The 17,207-nt window shown below is 47.1% G+C and overlaps 1 protein-coding gene across 1 annotated transcript; it reads right to left on the bottom strand.

Annotated features, from left to right (window-relative positions):
• Window positions 1-6,552: 6,552 nt before the first annotated feature.
• Window positions 6,553-16,890, bottom strand: CD2 (CD2 molecule). Its single transcript, XM_065893230.1, has 5 exons — window positions 16,830-16,890; window positions 16,386-16,691; window positions 11,924-12,157; window positions 7,949-8,071; window positions 6,553-6,851 (listed from the first exon to the last, which is right to left on the bottom strand). The coding sequence occupies exons 1-5, from the start codon at window positions 16,888-16,890 to the stop codon at window positions 6,553-6,555; spliced, it is 1,023 nt and encodes a 340-aa protein (XP_065749302.1).
• Window positions 16,891-17,207: the final 317 nt, after the last annotated feature.

Genomic DNA, 17,207 nt, shown 5'->3' with positions numbered 1-17,207 from the left:
CATATTTAATTTTTGTTCTTATAGAGGTTGCCCTTACCTTAAGATACATATTTGTTTATTTCTTCTTCCTGACTCATTAAATGTATCAATATTTATTTCCTCTCCCTGACAAGGCAGGTAGTTTAACAGGTTGTCTCACCTATTTGGACTCTGCTTCCCCTGTCCCACACATAATACACACAACAGCGAAAACAACACACACACATACACACGAAACTGATATAGCCTAGATCAAATTATAGTTCTGGGTTCTTATGAATATAGTTTTCCCTTTGCTTTTTTTCTGTAACCTTCCCCCCCCCCCTTTTTTTTTCACACAACAGTTTTGCTAGGTTATTTGATCACCCTAACTCTACATTCCTCCTCAGCATCTGTTGGATTCATTTTCCTCTTTTTTGAATATTTCTTCCAAGGATTTTTCAAAATGAGTCTATGCATAGCATAGATTCTGAGGTTTTTTATGTCAGAAAATATCCACACTATTTTCTATTAGATCCTCACATTTCAATGTCAATTTGGCTGAATATAAAATTCTATGTATGACACTTTAAAAATAGTATTGCTTTTTTATCTTCTTGCGTCCAGTGTTGCTACTGAGAAGTATGTAAATCTGATGCCTGTTTTTTTGTGTGTGAGCTTCTTCCTCTCTCCGAAAACATTCCAGAATTTTCTTAGTATTCAGTGATTTTAATTCATAGTAATGTGTCTAATTTGGGGGTTTCTATCTCTAGCCTTCATTTTCTCTCCTATGTTTGTTTGTTTTTTTTTCTCCTGTGAGATCCCTGATATCTGAATGTTGGTATTTTTATCCCTCATATTTCTTAGTATTTCTTTTACTTTTTAGAATCTCTTCATATTTTCCCCTGCCTTCTGGGATAAGTCTTCAGGATTATTTTACAGCTCCTTAATTCATTCTTTCACTGTATCTATCTCGCTACTTATCCCAGCTATTATGTCTTTTGCTTCAACTACTATATTTTTCATATTTGATATTTCCACTTGGTTGTTCTTACGTCGTATTACTAATATCCTCCCTGATCGAGATTCCTGACAAGCCAATGAACCAGCTTGTGCTGCAGGTTCCTTCCTCCAAAATTAACTCTTGGCAAAACTACAGAACTACTGAAGGGAAAAGAGCATGGATATGAAAAACTGACATAAAACTGAGGACCCTCTGAGAAGACTGAAGGCTCTTTGTGAGTAGGATTGTGAGCAAGGGGACCCGAGGGGATGGATGTCCACAACCTGGGGTAGAAGAGGGTAAGTCAGCGGAGAGCTTTTAAACCATCCCTGCTCTCTCCTCCCTGCCTGGGCTGCCTCGTCACCGCAGCAATCCTGGGCAAGAGTCCCATCAGCTTGGCGGTGGCAGAGAGAGTGAGGGGAGCTAATCTGAAGGCAGTGCCAGAAGAAAAAACAAACGCATATACAGTCAGTTCTCATTATTCATAGTGGTTGTGTTCTCTAAAGTAACCACAAACACTGACTCAGCAAATACTGAACTATGCTCCCAGGGGGAATACAGGGTTAGGTTCCTGGAAACCTCTGGTCACACATTTTTATCAACTGATCAATACAGAACCTTGAACCTTGTTTTATGTGTGTTTCTGTTTAAAGACACCTAATTTAGTATGCATTGCTGATGCATTAACATTGAGCTCACGGCCAACAGTACTATAACTCATTCTTCAGTGAAGCTTATCTGACACGTGGGCTTTTTCCATAGGACACATAGAGCCTTCCTGACCTTAGGAACACTAGCACTGCAACACTGTTATGGACTAAATTATTTCCACCAAAATTTATATGTTGAAGCCCTAATCCCCAACGTGACCGTATTTGGAGATGGAGGAAGAGTAAAGACCAACATCTCTGTGATCAGGAGGGGTTTAACAACTAACTGGGTGGTTTTACTGGGAAACCTTGGTTGTCAGTGTCATTAGGTCTTTTTAGATGAGATCTTTCTTTAGCTGATAAATCTTTCCCAATATCCTGCCTGAGGATATCATGGATACGCTACCTGATTTCTGCAAGCTGGGTGGGGTAAGAGCTCAGTCCCAACATTCAGTAGAGAACTTGTATTTAATCCCTCTGTTTTTAATTGTCAACTGTTTTTTTTTTTTTTCCCTCTGTTCTCTTTGCCTTTGTGGTTTGTGTCTTTTATTTTTGTTAAGTTTAATGTTGTTTTTTTTTTTTTTTTTTTTTTTTTTTGCGGTACGCGGGCCTCTCACCGTTGTGGCCTCTCCCGTTGCGGAGCACAGGCTCCGGACGCGCAGGCTCGGCGGCCATGGCTCACGGGCCCAGCCGCTCCGCGGCACGTGGGATCTTCCCGGACCGGGGCACGAACCCGTGTCCCCCGCATCGGCAGGCGGACGCTCAACCACTGCGCCACCAGGGAAGCCGTGTTCAATGTTATTTTCGTTGGGTTTCAGAAGGGAGTAAAGGCTGACGCGTGAGTTAAGCTGCTGAACTAGAAACTCCCCTGCCTTACTGTTACCCCTGCCCTGTTCTCTCCCTGAAGACAGCTCCCCGCAATCCAGGTTTTGCTTCCCCAGTCCACGTGGCTGGGCTCTGCGGCACCAGCTCATGTGGGACCTCCGGGTCTGCTTGACTGTTTGCTAAAATCCATGAAATTGATAGCCCCTCCCAACATCTGCTGTAAGCACCTTCCGGATGCCAGCCCTGACCAGTGGGTAGATCTCACACCCTATCAGAGGCAGGCTATCAGAAAGACCCGAACTTCCCCTGCCACCCCTTCCCCTGCTCTGTATTGCTGTGAATAAACCACCTTCTTGTGGTTTTCAACCTCCATCTTGGGGAGTGATGTCCAAATGTGTCATCAGGGTGGCCCTGCTTATCGGGCCAGGGAGGTGTCAGCATGCTGGTGGCTCAATCCAGGATTTGTGGGGCTGCCTCACAGGTCTGTTCTTTGCTTTTAATATATCTGGCATTGGATTTTATCAATTTGTCCCGTGTGGCCAGATGTTAGGAAACTAACTCAGGTGACTCAAACTCACAACACACTAAGTCACCTTACAGAGTGCTGATTTATTAATTTAAAACGGGTTGTGTCTCTTTCCAATACTGGACCATTTGTATCCGCTATCCAACGTATTCATTCTCAGGTATCAAGCCAGAAAGAAAGCTCAGAGTTTTCAGATTTCTGCTGTACACCAGGGCATCCCAGTTACATTTACAGACATTATTTCTAGTTAATCCTCACTTTAACCCTGTGAGGTGTTATCCCCATTTTACAGATGAGGAAACCAATGTTCAAAGAGGCTGAGTAAATTATTCAAGCTTTCAAAGCCAGTGAGAGAGAGTCAGAACCTTCTGGCTGCAGTACCTGTGGGCCTCATCCTCCTTTGAACTAGAAGACCACAGAATGAGACACAGAGGTGAGATGGTCTCACAAGGTTCATGTCACAGCAGAGTTCAGGGGTCAGGAAGGGCCTCTTTCATGACCCTCAATCTGAGTCCTGAAAGAAGAGTGTGGACGGGTGAAGAGCCAGGTGAAGGGTGTGGGCAGTGGGGTCAGCACGTGCAATGGTCCTGCAGTGGGGAACACATGGGTGAGCTTGAGGAACCGTGTGGCTGCAGCCCAGCCAGCCCAGGCGAGCTCACCCTAGAGACTGCAGAAGGAAGACTGAGATGAAGCTGCTGGTCAGCAGCCAAGGTGCCCTTGGAGCTAGGCTGACCCAGTTGCTAGGATCAGACTGCTTTTAGGGAGAGCAGGGAGGATATCAAAAAGACCGGAATTTTCCATCTTCATGTGACACTCTAGGGTGTTCCAGTGTCTCAAATTACCTAAATATATCTTCCAACCAGGATGAATTCATCGTAGTGGACGTTACCCGTAGAGGATTCTTTAACTGGACTGTGGCCGCTTTTCTTACAACGCTGTATTATCTATAAAGTCCTCAGGTTTGACAAGTCACTGATGATTAATAATTGGAGGACCAGTATTGGACCATCACACCTGTGGTTCCCCACTTGAAAACCCCTCAGAATTGTTATTGTTAAAAATAAGAGAGTCTCGGGCCCCAACCTAAGCTACTGAATCATCGATTTTTTTTTTCTCACAAGCTCAGTAAGGCATTCTGCAGCTGGCCTGACCACTTCTCAGAAGGTCCACACTCTGGGACAGGCTCAGTGGGAGATCACACAACCTCAGCAGGGGTGACTGCAACACAAATCTTGAGTGAGGCCTGTGTTTTCCGCCTCACGGTGGAGATTCCGGCAGGCCAGGGAGTGTATCTTCCGTATGTAGATGCCACGGATGTTCACTTCCCTGCTTTTCATCAAGACTGTACTCACCCATTGAGTCAACTGGCCAGTGAAATTTTCAGTAAAGTGGTACGGGCAATGCTGAGAAACGGTCAACGTCCTCAGGACGCTTGTTAACCATGCATTTCATGGCTTCTAAAATTCACTTTTTATTCACATTTTAACACCTCAGGAATGGGGTTGGGCCTAAAATTGATTGTAACTTAGCATTTGTTAACACTGTGATTGAGAGTGTTTTTTTTTTTTCTCGTGGTATGTAAATAATGGTGTCAGTTAAAAATCAATGGTATCTTCAAATTGATGAAACATAGTAGTTGAAAAATGAATAACATATTTATATAAACAGGTAGTCGGCCTGAGCTTCCTCTTGCTGTTCCCTCTACTTGGGTAATTCTGCACCTCTGCTTCACCAGTTCTACTCATCTATTACAACTCAGTTCAAATGCCACCTCCTCCAGGAAGCCTTCTGTGTCACCCCAGTCCCATCACTCAATCCAGATTCCAAGTCCTTCCTCTGGGCTCCTGTATTGGCCTCTGACCTATACTTATCACACGGTTACATTTATCCTGTAATTAGTCTACTCCTCCCCCAACTAGACAGTGAGTGCCTTGAGAGCAAAGATGCCATGTACACCTCTGTTTTCCTAGTACCTAGCACAGAGCTTGGTATGTAGTAGAAGTTCAATAAATGTTTGTTGAATGAGTAAATGATGAAGGATTAAATAGTTAGAGGCAATACGTGTTCTGTATGATATATAATGCCACAGGATTTCAGGAGAAAAGCACAGCGTGGGTTGGTAAGGCCAGGGAGGGCTTCAGGAAGGGAATGGGATAGGAGCCATTCTGGCAGGATGGCTGATGGAATAGCACAGGACTGCAATGAGGAAGGAGAAAGGGGGCAGTGCTAAGACCTTCATTTATCTTCCTAGGTTGATCTTGTGATGACTGTTACTTGACTGGATTTCATGTTTGAATTTCAGGAAGCTATGGGCTTCCATTCATCATTATTCTTAATAATTAACTCTGGGAGCTAAAACAATGAATGTTCAGGTTCAGAGAAAAGAGCAGTTCAACCCTCCGTGAGCTCTCACAGGAAGTCCTGAATGTACATAGACTTTGTGGTTTAGACCTCAGAGCTTCCTGCTGGAGCCTGACAAGGTTTAGCAAGTCTAAGAAGCTGGGAGAAGGTGGGCGGATGGAACCACAAACAACATGGTGCCAACATTTCAAAGCAGGTGCCTTCTCACCACCTATTGTTTTAGAAACTTAACTGTAAACTGTTTTTTTTTTTTCTCCCACTTCCCTCAAAGTACAGCTAGCATGACTGCTAGCTGGGGGTGGGGCCTGAACTTTTAATAATGGTCCCTTAAGACTTGGGATTTGCTTCAGCCAAGTTGTCTCTTAGCCTGCCCTTTTACATGTTGTCTGCTAGGCTCATGGCACCCTCAGTATTCATGGATTCCCCTCTTTTCAAGGATGGTTCTACAGATCGTGGTGACCATGTCTGAAGAGTCAAGGAAGTGAAACCCAAAATGAGGTTATGTTTTCTGGTGTCTCTTGTTGAAGTGTGTGCACAGAGATTTCAATTCATTGTATAAATCTACCAATAGGCTGTGGGTCCACCTTTGCAGCTGAGACCTGGGGAGTGGATTCTGGTTGTTCTGGTGGGGATTAAGGTGGCCCAGTTGAAGTGGGATGGCCAAATTTGGTCCTGCCGTCGCACCCCACCCACTAGCCTCTTTCTCATTCAGCAGTTCGATGCTGGGCTCCTTTCTACAGCGAGTAGATGCTGGGGTCAAATCAAGGCATTTGTTTCACTTGTACTCGCGATATGGTGAGCAAGTGTCCACCTAAGAAAACCAAGGGTCTCTCAGGCAGGAAGCTGCTTGTAGCGAGACATGGCCACAGCGACTGCTTGACATCTGACACGGGCTCTGAGAGGGAGGGTACGAGAGCTCTAGGATTCTGCGCTCCATCACCCATGATCCTAATGTGTGCACTCTTATTGTTTTTCCCTTCCCGCTGAGGTGGAGATCTGTGAGGAGGCCAGAGACTCCAGACGTCAGACCACATGGCTGAGTTGGAAGGTACAGACATGGCCGTGGCTCCTGGGCTGGGGAGGAGATCATGGTCTGCTTGTAGAGCACACTTGATGGGAGTGTGGGCATGCACACCTGGAGTGGAGAAATTCCACAGTGCCTTTTATGGGAAAGGACGGTTTTTAATCTCTTTTAATTAGAGGAAGAGGACAGCTGCGTCAGGAGACAGTTACGAGTTTTCTTCGACCTCACAGGGAGGTTTCGTTTGAACTCGAGGCTTGGGGAGGGGAGGGCCTTTTTGCAGGTGAACTTGTTTGCCCAGGGTAGGAGGAGGCCTCTTCTTCTGCTGGTGCTGGACACGGGGGCCAGGAGGCCTGGGACGATGAGCGGGTGCTTGGGAACGATGACCAGGTATTGGAGGAGTTTGGGACATGGCTGGATTTTGAGGAGTTGAGCCTGGAATTTGGTGGGGCTTCCAGCCCCTTTCCTCAGGGGTCACTCTCTTCCCTCTTATCTCCATCTCTTCATCTGCAACAATAAAAACCTCTGAAGAGTTTTTCTTGGCAAGATACAATCAAGATCAATATAACTATTTATTGAGTGCCCCTCCTGTGTACAAGATGTCACGCTAGCTGCTCTGGGGGATACGATGAGGAAGCAGAAGCCACCTCTACCCTCTAGAGATTCCAGGCCTTGGGCGGGGGGGGGGGTAGGGGAGACAGAAATGCCCACCAGAAAAATAGAGGGAGAGCCCAGGGCTTTAGAGACCAGTGGGGGATGGTTTTGTGCCTGGGTCTCCAGGGAGCAGAGAGGGCACTCAGACCCCAGCCCTGCCTCTGAGTCATCCCAGGGATCATGTCCTAGAGCACCTCAGGGTTACAGCCCTTGTAATAGGATCTGAGTAGTCAGAGAGGACATTAGTCACTCCCTGCCTTTGGATGGGTCTCTCCGTTAGATCTGCCTTCCACTCAGTTCTGCTGTAATTCACCCACACTGCTTTGAGTGGCCTGGACGCTCCTTGAGCCAGCTCCTCGCTTATGAGCATAACTTTTTCATTCTAGGTGAGTTGTCAGACTGGCCTGATTCTAGGAAGAAACACTCACAGCCCTAACCCCTCCCCTTGGAACAGTGAATTGGAAAGGGGATATAAACATCCAGTTTTAGAACAAGTGTGTTCCTGTGAGCCCCTGATGTCCTGAAATTTTACCTGTATTCCTAGGAGCTTGGTCTTGAACCCACCTTGGCCACACCCTCAGGAGAAGACAAGGTGTTTCTCCACGGAAATTATGTTTCGAAGCTTATCTTTCTACCCACATAGATATATGTGGCTCATTCAACATACGTCCACACAGTTTATACCCAGTCAGCCTCAGCTGGTGGATTCCAATGAGGCCAGCCTGGAGGGAGCTTCTCAAAGCTCCTACATTGTTATCACTGAGAATTTGTTTTTCAAAAATCAAGCTAACCACAAAATGGAACAAACTGTAACTGTCGGTTACAGCCCTGACATTCTGAAACTACCCATCTCCATTATTTTCTTTCCAGACTCTAAGTGCCAGACCCATGAGTTGTTTCCACGGGGATTTCACCCAGGCCTGTGGTGGGACAGAAGAGAGGGAGCTTACCATTTCTCCTACTCCTCTGTTTTTTCCTCTTGCTAATGTAGAAAACGAGTAGTGCCAAGAAGACAAGGAAGACGGTGCCTCCTCCGCAAATGCCGATGATGAGATAGATATCCAGACCTTTCTCTGCAAGAGGAACAGACGTGGGATGGATGGGAGCATCCTGGGAAGAGGGCCCATTTCGTTGCTCTGGCCAAGGACTCGAGGGCTCCTGCCTCCTATCTTTCAGATAAAAGAGCTTGGTGGGACTTTTCAACCTCAGGGAAGCCAAGCTCATGGAGGCTGTGAACTGGGTCAATACCTGAGCGGGTGCAGGGTCCAGGATAAGCCCTCTCAGAATGTTCCTTGGAGAACTACTGTCCTGAACCACAAATGCCTGATTCTTCACGTACCAAGCACTGTCCCCTATCAAGGAGAATGTCACAGAAGTTTAGATCTTAGAAAGAGTCTAGAGAAAATCTAGGGTAATCTCTAGTTTCACAGACAAGGCCCAGAGAGGGAGGATGAGTTGCCTGAGGCCACACAGTATCCATTCCTGAGTGGTTCCTTTAAGCAGCCCTCGTCTCCATGTTTCTGCACTGTTTTTCTAGCTTCATCTCTGGCTGCCCTCCCACGTCATGATTTTTTTCTCACCCTCTTGACCAGAAAGTTTCTAAAGACAGGATACATGTTTCACGTGTCCAACCCAGTTCTCTGACCTCAGAGGCAGCACCTCATCCCAGATTTTCCCTGGCCTGTGAGAGAAACTCAGACACACAGTGAGTTAGCAGCAGCAGTGGACTTGATCTTCAGCTCACAGACCTTCAGCTGCTGTCACGCAATGAGGATAACAACGACTGTGTTAAGAGAAATGGGTTTGAGAGCAGGCTCTTCTAGGCAAGAGCTGTGCGACCTTTGGCAAGTTACTCCACCTCTCTGAGCCTGTTCCTGTCTTTAAAAAATGGAGATAAGGAACTTACATCACAGGCGGCTGCTGGAAGTCAATCAGATAATGGATGTGAAAGTGGTTTGTAAACTGTAAAACTACACACAAAGGTCAGGGTCTGCTCTGACTACAGTTCCATGCACCGGTGCTTCTGGGAGCTATTTCCCGGGAGGGATGCTGGGCCATCTGCCCTTTTGTGAGTCAACAGCAGTCACAGAGGCAGCAGCTGGGGCCAGGGTTCAGGGGACTCGTACATCTGGAGAACAAATGGAGTTCTGCCCAACATCACAAGGAAACCCTTCTCTAGCCAAACATTCCTGGGAAGATACTGTTGTTCATGAAGCCCAGGATGGGTCCCAGGAGCAAGTCAGAGCTCAGAAACGAAACTAAACAGGTTTCCAGACTGCGGTGGGTTGTTAATCCTTGCTTTCTTTCCTAAGTCTCCCTCTGACCCATTCTTTGCCTGCCAGTTACGCAGCCTCTCTATGCTCTGTGGATGAAGCGGCTTCCATTGGAAAAGCAGGCATAATATCCTAACCTGCTGTGAAACTGGACCGGGAAAGTTAGGGGGGTCCGTTAGGCTCTGCCTGCTTGGAGGAAGGGCCAGGGCTATTGGAGTCCACCTTGGGCTGAGCCAAGGACTTCCCAGGGTCTGACCTGGGTGCGGGGGGGGTGGGCATGGGCCTAGGACCAGTTGGGGAGCAGGGACTAAACCATGCAGCCACTAGCTTGTCTTCTCAGAGTCCTCAGGCAGGGCAAGCACGCCCCTATCTGGGCACACTTGGGAATGTTGGAGCGCCTTACACAGTCTGTTCACAGATTCGTCCAGCACAGCCTCTGGGGGCTTTCTGCGGGGAATGCTCCAGTGTGTCTCAGAGGCAGCTGTGGCTCTGTCATTGAAAGCTATGTCCTCACAGTCACTAAATCCAGCCGCACTCCTTCCTGCACTCCCTCTTGGAGATAATGTGCCCACGAGTTTATGTGGTGGAGTCCTTCTTGTGTGTCCAAACCTGCTCCTTCCTCCTACTATTTCGGTTTTAAGTACATGCTCATCTTTTCTGAGCCAAGTGGTTAATCTTGTCATTGCTCCACTCTGCCTTGGCCTTTTAGGATGAAACATCCAGGTCCATTTTAGGGTCTTCAAGAGCAGCCCTGTCCTCCCCAGTCTCCCCCTAGGTATTCCTCCCATCTCTCTAGTGGCCCCTTCCCAGACTGGCTCCCACTCTGTACCACAGAGTAACGGACAGGAATGCTCCAGTCTTCAAACCTCATCTTCCCCCAAAGCCCTTCTTCCCTCGCTCCATCCCTCATGCACACACATTTTTATACTGGTGGGATCTAGTTAAAATAAGCGTGGAGTAGGGCTGCCAGATAAAACACCGGATGCCCAGTTAAATTTGAAATAAACAACGAATAGTTTTTAGGATAAGTGTGTCCCACGCAACACTTGGAACACATTTATACTGTCTCTTTTTATTTGCTAAATCTGGCAAATCTAATCAAGAGCCTCCTAAAAGGGGATTAAGAGCTTGTGAAGTCGAGGAGGGGCGACTTCACTCATTGTGCCTTAGTGATGGGGGGCACGGAGGGACGGCTGGTGGGCAGACATAGACTTCATAGGAGGTGAAGGGACGCTGGTCTGAGCGTGTGACTGGCAGACTCTAGCATGGTCCCCGCTGAGCCCTGCCTCCTGGTATTCCCACTGGTGTGAGACCCTTTCTGATTAAATGTGGGCTGGACTTACTGACAGGCTCCTAATGTATAGAATACCGCAGCAGTGATGGGCCATCTATCACTCCTGAGATCAAGTACAAAAAGTCCATGGCTTGGCCTTCCCGGGTGGCGCAGTGGTTGAGAGTCTGCCTGCCGATGCAGGGGACACGGGTTCGTGCCCCGGTCCGGGAAGATCCCACATGCCGCGGAGCGGCTGGGCCCGTGAGCCATGGCCGCTGGGCCTGCGCGTCCGGAGCCTGTGCTCTGCAACGGGAGAGGCCACAACAGTGAGAGGCCCGTGTACCGCAAAAAAAAAAACAAAACAAAAAATTACTTCTAGGGGCTTCCCTGGTGGCGCAGCGGTTAAGAATCCACCTGCCAATGCAGGGGACACAAGTTCGATCCCTGGTCCGGGAAGATCCCACGTGCCACGGAGCAACTGGGCCCACGCACCACAACTACTGAGCCTGTGCTCTAGAGCCCGCGAGCCACAACTGCTGAAGCCCTCGCACCTAGAACCCATGCTCCACAACAAGAGAAGCCACTGCAATGAGAAGCCCACGCACCACAACAAAGAGTAGCCCCTGCTCGCCGCAACTAGAGAAAGCCCACACACGGCAGCGAAGACCCAACACAGCCAAAAATAAATAAATTTATTTTTAAAAAATTACTTCTAGGGGTCACATGAAGCTGGTGGTCCAGGGAAGAACTTAGACTCTTGAAGTTTCAGAACTTTCTGGTGCTGGGCTGTCTGCTCTGAGGCAGTAAGAGCATTGCCCACCTGTGTTCATGGTCCTCCCTGGCCTCGAGCTCTTCTTCCCCCCAAGCCTCTAACTCCCAGGGTTTCTACAGCCCTTCTGCACCTGCCCCTGATAGGAGGTGCCAGCCATCTCCCCTCCAGAAAGGAATCTTTTTGCTCCCTTCTCCATTATTGCCCTAGGAGCCACAATCATGGTCACTGACTAGCTGAGGGATCGTGGGCCAGTCAGTTTGCCTCTCTGGGAAGTGGCGGTCTGTGTGAGATCACCGTTACAGCTCCTTTTATCTCTTCAACTCGGCAATTCTTTCTCCTAGCAGAGAATCTTTTTCATTGCCTGAGGTTATACCATGCTCTCTGAGAAGATTCCCAAGATAGGCAACCATAGAGCACTACCTCATCTCTCCTCTAGGACCTCCCTTGAAGATTTCCGGGGACATGGGGTATGTTTTCAGTCCTCACCCTGAGCCGAGGAGGCCTCCCAGCCCAAGCACCCAGGCCCTGGAGCGGTCCTCTGCTGTGGGCCTCAGAGGCTGTGTTTGTGAAGTGAACTTGGGGTGTCTGACCAGTGCCCACCACGCACCTGAACAGCTGACGGTCACCGTGCTCGTTTGGGCACTGACATTGTTACTCGCCACGCAGTTGAATGATGAAGTCCATTTGCCGTTCCACTTGTGTGTGATGGCCTTCTGATGACTTTCTTTGACACGGGTCTTATTTACAAACAGTTTTAATTTAGGGTCACTTCCTTTTGCTACCTCGCAGATCAGGGTTCTGTTGGTACAACTCCAGGAAATTACAGGTTTTGAGACCATCTCTGAAAAGAAAAGAAAGATTCAATTCATATTAGGCCATTTACTGATTGTAAAAGACATACCTATTTATAGAGGGGAAATTGAGTTAGGTTGGGACCAGAAAAAATTTCAAAGACCCCTAGCAATTTTCAAACATCATTTCTATTTCATTTTGTTTATACAGCACATTCACAAGTTATATCAGTAAAAAAGACATCATATCACAGGCTTATGTGCTGTTTTATACCTTAAAATGTTTTCATATATAGGATATCATTTCATCCTAACAGAGAGGTGCATGTTTTTCTTCTTGTTTACAGATGAAATGCCCAAGGCTCTGAGAGGTTAAATGGACAGTCCAAGGGCACCCAATAATAAATGGCAAATCAGAAGAGATTTGCCAATGAGCTCACCCTTCCAAACCCAAGTTCAGTAGTATGGGTAAGAGGTTTACCACACCCTGATCCCCATATGCTCAGGATCCTGTGAGGGATAGCGGGGTGGGGGCAATGCTTTAAGAGCAGCTGGGAACTTGTCCCTGGAGGACTGGTACATGTGTAGCCTGGGGCCTTGGTCACAAATGAAGCAGCAGGTCCTGGGAGCAGGGGGTCAGCTGTGCCGTTCAAGCTCTGGAGGGAGAGAACGCCTTCAGCGTCCCAGAGCTGCTGGACCTCACCACCGGACCTCACTGGACCTCATCCACAAGAGAAGGATAAGAAAGACATTCCCCACCTGTCACAGCAGGGATGACATGTGACAAAGCCCTGGCACACTGACAGGTACTGACAATCTTGGTGGTAGTTGTTGTAATCATAATCATACACGCCCTGCCTCTCCTTTTCTGACATGATAACATTCGAAGGCTGCGTCATGAAAGAAAAAGCCCTGGTCTTGGCGTCGGTTGGGCCGGGTCCAAATCCTACTCCACCACTTGCGAGCTGTGTGACCAACTTCTGCCCTTTTTCTCATCCTTCCCTCTCTTTCCTCAGACTTGCCACTTTCCCCTCTCGGCATCCTTCCATTCATTATGCAGATGGATAGTTTTTTTTGTTTTTTGTTTTTTTTTTTCTGATTTCCTCCCTCCCAGACAATAATGTCTTCCCCATGAACTTTCTCACCAAATTTCATTTCTGTCCCACAATATAGGCAGGCAGAAATTAAGGGTTTTTTTTTTTTTTTCCCATCCAGGGATTCGGTGTGACCCAGAATGAAGAGGATGGAAAAACATCACCATATACAACAAGACAGGGACAGTGCATACTCTAGGGGTTGAGTCAAGGAGTTTGCTTGTGTCTTCAAAATGGAAATACTCTTTTTTTATTTATAACAGTAAATCACATCACTGTAAAAATTGATAAAATACCAAAAAAGTTTCAAGAAGATTAAAAACCACTTGCAATTCTACTACACAGAGTCAATAATTATTAATGTTTCGATGCATCCCTTTAACAAATGTTTTCTATGCCATGCATACCACATATAAATAGTGTTCTAAAAACTAAAACTGGATCATAGATTTTTTTAGTCTGCCTGTTTTCCTTTAATGATCTATTATGAAATTCTTTTAGGAACACCAATAAGTATACACTTTCATCATCTTTTTAAATGATCTATTCTTGATTTAATTAATAAGTTCCTAACTGCTGGGGACTTTAAGATCCTTTCCAGTATTTCACTGATATGAACCACCCAGAGATGAGCAGCCACTCGAAGTCATATCTTTACATACATCCTCTCTGTAAGATACTTTCATACAAGAGGCATGGCTGGATCCTGTGAGGCACGTCTCACAGATGAGGCTCTTTGATTCCAGGTTGCTAGGACAAACTCCTTCTCCACTAACATCTGCTTTTAAGGGGCCTTCCACTGGTTCCTCAGCTGGCGGAAGCAGCCCCCTCCTTAAGGAGCTGTGGGTACCAAGGTTGGAGACTGAGAAGCATGGAGGAACTAAGAGATGGGGAGGGTACGAGCACTGAGGAATCAGGTATAATGTTCCAGGTGCCCAAGGCACCTATGCTTAGTTGTCTCCCTGAAGCCTTGTCCCACTGAATAGCCGATAGTTATGAAAATCAGACTCAGAGCAGACAGAGAATTTGCCCAGGATCATGTGGCAGGAAATGGTGACTGGACCCACAAATTGACACGCTGTGTGACATTCACACACACACACACACACACACACAAACACAATGAGATGGCTGCTGTGTCCTGGAAAGATCTGTGTCTTTTGGCAAAGGAGTGAAGGTTTATTTTTGAGGTCATGAAAGCATTCTAAAATTGATTGCGGTAATGGTTGTACAGCTCTGTAAATATACTACAAGCCATGGAATCATGGCTGAATTTTATAGTATGTGAATTATACCACAATAAAGCTGTTTGGGGTGGTGGGTGGGGGAATGTCACCATCCTTGCTAAAGCTAGCCTTGGGTTTGGATCCTGACTTCGCTCCTGTCAAGCCACTTCTGTTTCCTTATAGATAGTAAGGGGATAATAACAGCTACCTCTCAGGATTATTGGGAACCTTAAATAAGATCATGTAGCAAAGCACATGACATCTCACTGGTAACCATTATTACCACTGCAGTACTAAAGGAAACATGAATGTGAAGCTCAAGTTCAAAACAGGACACTCAAGCCCATGCTGGCAGAGTCACGACATCTGTGGTTCCCAGAGCCCACAAGCAGAAGTTCCTTCTGGCTCCATTCTGTCTCGCCCCACTTCTGGAATGTACTCTCCGTCCTGGTGCAGGTCTAGGTATGGAAAATTGTCATTTGCAGAGGAGCTGACAATGTCTGTGACTGTTGGAGGGGGGCTGCTACCAGTTCCGAGCGCTCAAGAACAGGGCTGGATGGTGACTCTAGGTAGGAGGAGGGGGCCCGTCCTTTGGCAGCGTTTCCTGTGCAAAGCACAGAAATGCTTATTTGCTCACTGAATCTCTGGCTGTGCTCATGCTGGGGTTCCTGTCTTCCTCTCCAAGCTAAGTACAGCCTCCTCTTCTCACTTTTATCCACACCCAGCCAAGGGACCCCTGGACTTATGACTTCATTGTCACTTCTGCTCTATTGTACTTTCTCTTCCCTGTCTCCCAAACTCAAGCCACTTTGTTCATCCTTTCTCCACACATGACCCCCAATGTAATTTTTTTTTTTTGCGGTACGCGGGCCTCTCACTGTTGTGGCCTCCCCCGCTGCGGAGCACAGGCTCCGGACGCGCAGGCTCAGCAGCCATGGCTCACGGGTCCAGCCGCTCCGCGGCATGTGGGATCCTCCCGGACCGGGGCACGAACCCGCGTCCCCCGCATCGGCAGGCGGACTCTCAACCACTGCGCCACCAGGGAAGCCCTGTAATGGTTCTTTAGGCATTATATAGGCACCCTTTAGTCTAGGCCACTAGTTATCAGCTTTGGCTGCTCATTAAAATCACCTTGGGAATTTAGCACCTACGATGCCCAGGCCCTGCACCAAGAAACTCTGATTAAATTGGTCTGGGATGGGACTCAGCACTGGTAACTTTAATAGCACCTCAGCTGATTCCAATGCAAAACCTGAATTGATTGTCACCGACCAGCCCCTCCCTACTTCACTTGGATTAAAGCAGCAGCTTCCCAGCTAGGCTTCAAGCTTCCATCTTCAATAGCTACTACTGCCCTCCCAGTACACACATAGACATACAAAGCCACACCTTGTGTATTTTCTACAGATATCAGCAAAAATCATCTTCCACCTTTGACCATGCCGATGTTGAGCTGATTAGAAACAAGGGCTGTTCATCCTTAAATTCATCATTTCCAGCCCTTTTCTGCCTTACAATTACTCCTTCAGGACATCCTGGCTTGAAATTGTCTCTCTGGATGGAAGACCCACTGCCCTCCAGTCAGCCGCCCCTTCCCAATCTCATACCTAGCTTGCCCTTCAGCATCCACCTGGAACGGCCACCTTTTTCTTCTGCCCCCCCTGTTCCCCTCTTCTTGATTAACGCAGGATCTTAATCCAGATCCTTCACTCAACCCTGCATCCCCACAGCCTCTGAAGAGAGAGTTTGAGGTATGTAGACTTGAGGGTCTATTAGCTGTGGATTCCATCTCTCTCACAGGACTGGAGTCTGCACCGAGGTAGGAGAGATGCATTCGATTTCCTTTAGGGCTCCCCCAAGGCCAAGGTCAGGGCTGGGGACATTTCATAAATGCTATTCCTCAACTTGCTAAACAGCACCCATACTGAGATGGAGGAATTTAGGGGACAGAGACTTACCTTGAATCTTCAAATCAAATGCTTTCTCCAATATGTTTTTTCCATTCAAATCATATACAGATACTGTGTAGACATCGCTATCATTTCTCTTCAGAGCTTTAATTTTCAGAGTTCCATTTTTTAACATCACATACGTGTCCGTTATCTGGTAAGGTGGCTTGTCTTGTTTTAATTGTGCAATCTTGATTTTGTTTTTGTCCCATCGTGTATCTGCTACCCTATCATTCATTTGAAAACCAGGAATGTCCAGGTTGATGTCATGATCCAGGCAACCCCAGATGACTTCAGTATTTTCAGAGACCTCACCTACAAAAAGCAAGAAAGTTACTGAGGTAGCTCACTGCCAAGGAAAGCTGGGCTGTGACCTCTCTGACTCTTGCACTCACTTCAGGGTTGCCAAAGAAGCTTCTAATGGTGACAGTGGAGACCCACGCACCAACTTACCTTTGGTGGAAACAGCGAAAATCAGAAGGAAGCTGGTTAAGATTTTACACGTGAGGCTCATCTTTGGGGTTAGTTTCCTTCTTGTGATTCTGAGCTCTTCTTTAAAAAGGAACTGAAATAACACCAGTGGAATCCACCCCCTGAGAGCTTAACCACGTGCCTCTCCTTTTTGCTTCTTTACAGTGACATAGAAAACAGACACACACACACACGCGCGCGCACACGCATACAAAACCCGGCTGATGTTCTCCTTTGCCAAAGCAGGTATAGTTATGAGTGTGTGTCTTCTTATAACATTTTAATCCTCACAACAACCTTGGGTGGGTTTTATTATTCCCGTCGAAGAGAAAAGGAACTAAGAAGCTAAATAAATCACTC

Source organism: Phocoena phocoena, chromosome 1 (genome assembly GCF_963924675.1).
Source record: "Phocoena phocoena chromosome 1, mPhoPho1.1, whole genome shotgun sequence".
In the NCBI taxonomy this organism is placed as follows: domain Eukaryota; kingdom Metazoa; phylum Chordata; class Mammalia; order Artiodactyla; family Phocoenidae; genus Phocoena; species Phocoena phocoena.
This window is presented reverse-complemented; position numbering and strand designations above follow the sequence as displayed.

Coding starts and splice junctions, on each gene's coding strand:
- CD2 (XM_065893230.1), bottom strand. CDS start 16,890: ATGAGCCTCACGTGTAAAATCTTAACCAGCTTCCTTCTGATTTTCGCT. Junction 16,692..16,829: donor TTTCGCTGTTTCCACCAAAG/GTAAGTTGGTGC, acceptor TGCTTTTTGTAG/GTGAGGTCTCTGAAAATACT. Junction 12,158..16,385: donor ATTTGATTTGAAGATTCAAG/GTAAGTCTCTGT, acceptor TTTTCTTTTCAG/AGATGGTCTCAAAACCTGTA.